Raw genomic sequence first — 1,866 nt, 5'->3', positions numbered from 1 at the left:
TTCACTTGTCCGTGTTCGAAGCCCCACTGTGCGTTAAGCTCATGGTTTTCATTTTGTGTGGTGTAGAATTTCAAATTTTGCATTTTTAATGATTTTATCAGATTTTTGCTTTATTTTAAGTTCATTTTTCTGCTCATCGTTCAAAAGCCGAAACAAAATGAGTAAGGTATTCAAGTTGCCAATAGTTTTATACTCTTCTCATTTTCGTTGTAAAACACACTAAAATGATAATTAAGATCGGCATCACATCGCTTGAGCATTGAAGTAATTAAAGGGTAAACTTTTTATGTATGCATGCATTTTTTTTTTTAAGTAAATACGTTTGTTAGCGCGGTTAAACTTGGCGCCGATTTTGTGAGCGCCAAGCTTTCGATCAAACAGTTTAAGAGGCTGTTAAGAATTATAAACAAACTCGAAAAATTAACCTATTATGTATCACTATTACTTTTCCTCTCATTTCCCCTTTCTTTTTCTTACTTTTTTAGATCTCCAAAACTGCTGCTGGTGTCGTCGTCCTGTGCCGGATAATTCCCCTGAGTTTCTCACCACTTCCGCTACACGCTATTGTTCCGAATCCTGTTTCACGCAGTCTCGTCGCGCGTCCTTCAAGAAGGCCAAAACCTGCGATTGGTGTAAACACGTTCGCCATGCCATCAGCTACGTAGACTTTCAGGACGGTGCCTCACAGCTCCAATTTTGCTCTGACAAATGCCTCAACCAGTATAAAATGCAGATTTTCTGCAAAGAGACACAGGCGCATCTGGACATGAATCCTCATCTTCGCGAGCAGGGTTTGGAAGCCGTGGCTTCCGGTAATGGCACTGGCCTTATAACGCCCGACTTGTGGCTTCGCAACTGCCGCAGTCGCTCCGCATCACCGGCATCTACACTCTCCGTCTCGCCAGGTCCACCGGGTCCTACAGTAATTATGCCTAATAATACCAACTTGGCTACTGGCTCGTCGTCGTCACCAGGCTCTTCGGCCGCCTCAAATTTGGGACATTCGTCTGCTACGCCACACAAGCCCATGATCTCAGTAGCGCCCGTATCGAAGCTTATGTCAAAGAATGTAGGCATGTTGACTTCGATGCCGGTGCCAACATCGAATCGAGGCTCACCGAAGCACAACCGCAAGAAGCGTCCTTTGCGTTCCAGCATAAGTGGCGGCGCAGGCTCTCACGCAGATTTGTCTTCCGTCTGCGTGAAGGGAAGTCTCAATGCAATCGCGCGCGATGCTGGCTCTTCAACTGCTTCTGTCGCATCCGGTTTGCTGGGCAAAGCAAAATCGTTGCTTGGTGCTACCTCGAACAACAACTTGCGCACAAGTCCTGGTGTACATTTGCCGCCAGCTGGTGCTAGTGCGTCCAGCGCAAAACCGAGCGCGTCCGTCCTAAACCAATTCGCGGGCTCCAGCGTGCAAGATCTGCACATGAGTGTGCCGCCCCTATCGCCTATGTTGGAGCAACAGACGCCACCGCATCCATTGCCTCCGCACGCGCTGAATGCGAGCGGACATGGGCCTACAACCATACCACCGGCTTTCTTCGCAACACCACCCGGCCCGCAGCCACCGAACAGCGGCGGACCACATCAGCAACTACCTCCTGGCGCTTTCCCACCGCATCCGCCTGCGTTTCTGTCAAGCCCAGGGGCGCCAACTGCTCCTGGCATGCTGCCGCGATACCCAGGAACGGGTTGGTTTCCTGGATTTCCTCCGCCTCCACATATTACACATCCACCGCCTGATTTGGTAGGTGGTTTGGGACTCGGCGCCCTACTGGGTGCACCGCCGCCGGTAACAGTCATGGTGCCCTATCCTATAATTATACCGCTGCCCATACCAATACCAGTGCCACTACCAGTAGT

The 1,866-nt window shown here is 49.9% G+C and overlaps 1 protein-coding gene across 1 annotated transcript in view; it reads left to right on the top strand.

Moving 5' to 3' along the window:
• The first annotated feature begins 157 nt into the window (after positions 1 to 157).
• LOC118745095 (sine oculis-binding protein homolog A) overlaps positions 158 to 1,866 on the top strand; it is a 3,214-nt gene continuing 1,505 nt past the window's right edge. The window contains exons 1-2 of the mRNA XM_036478632.1: positions 158 to 161; positions 486 to 1,866. Coding sequence (XP_036334525.1) covers positions 158 to 161; positions 486 to 1,866 — 1,385 coding nt within the window. The remainder of the gene's footprint in view (positions 162 to 485) is intronic.

The sequence above is a fragment of the Rhagoletis pomonella genome, unplaced genomic scaffold (genome assembly GCF_013731165.1).
Source record: "Rhagoletis pomonella isolate Grant_MI unplaced genomic scaffold, Rhpom_1.0 Rhpom_scaffold_00008, whole genome shotgun sequence".
Taxonomy (NCBI): domain Eukaryota; kingdom Metazoa; phylum Arthropoda; class Insecta; order Diptera; family Tephritidae; genus Rhagoletis; species Rhagoletis pomonella.
Note: the sequence above shows the minus strand (reverse complement) of the source record. Positions and strands in the feature narration are given on the sequence as shown.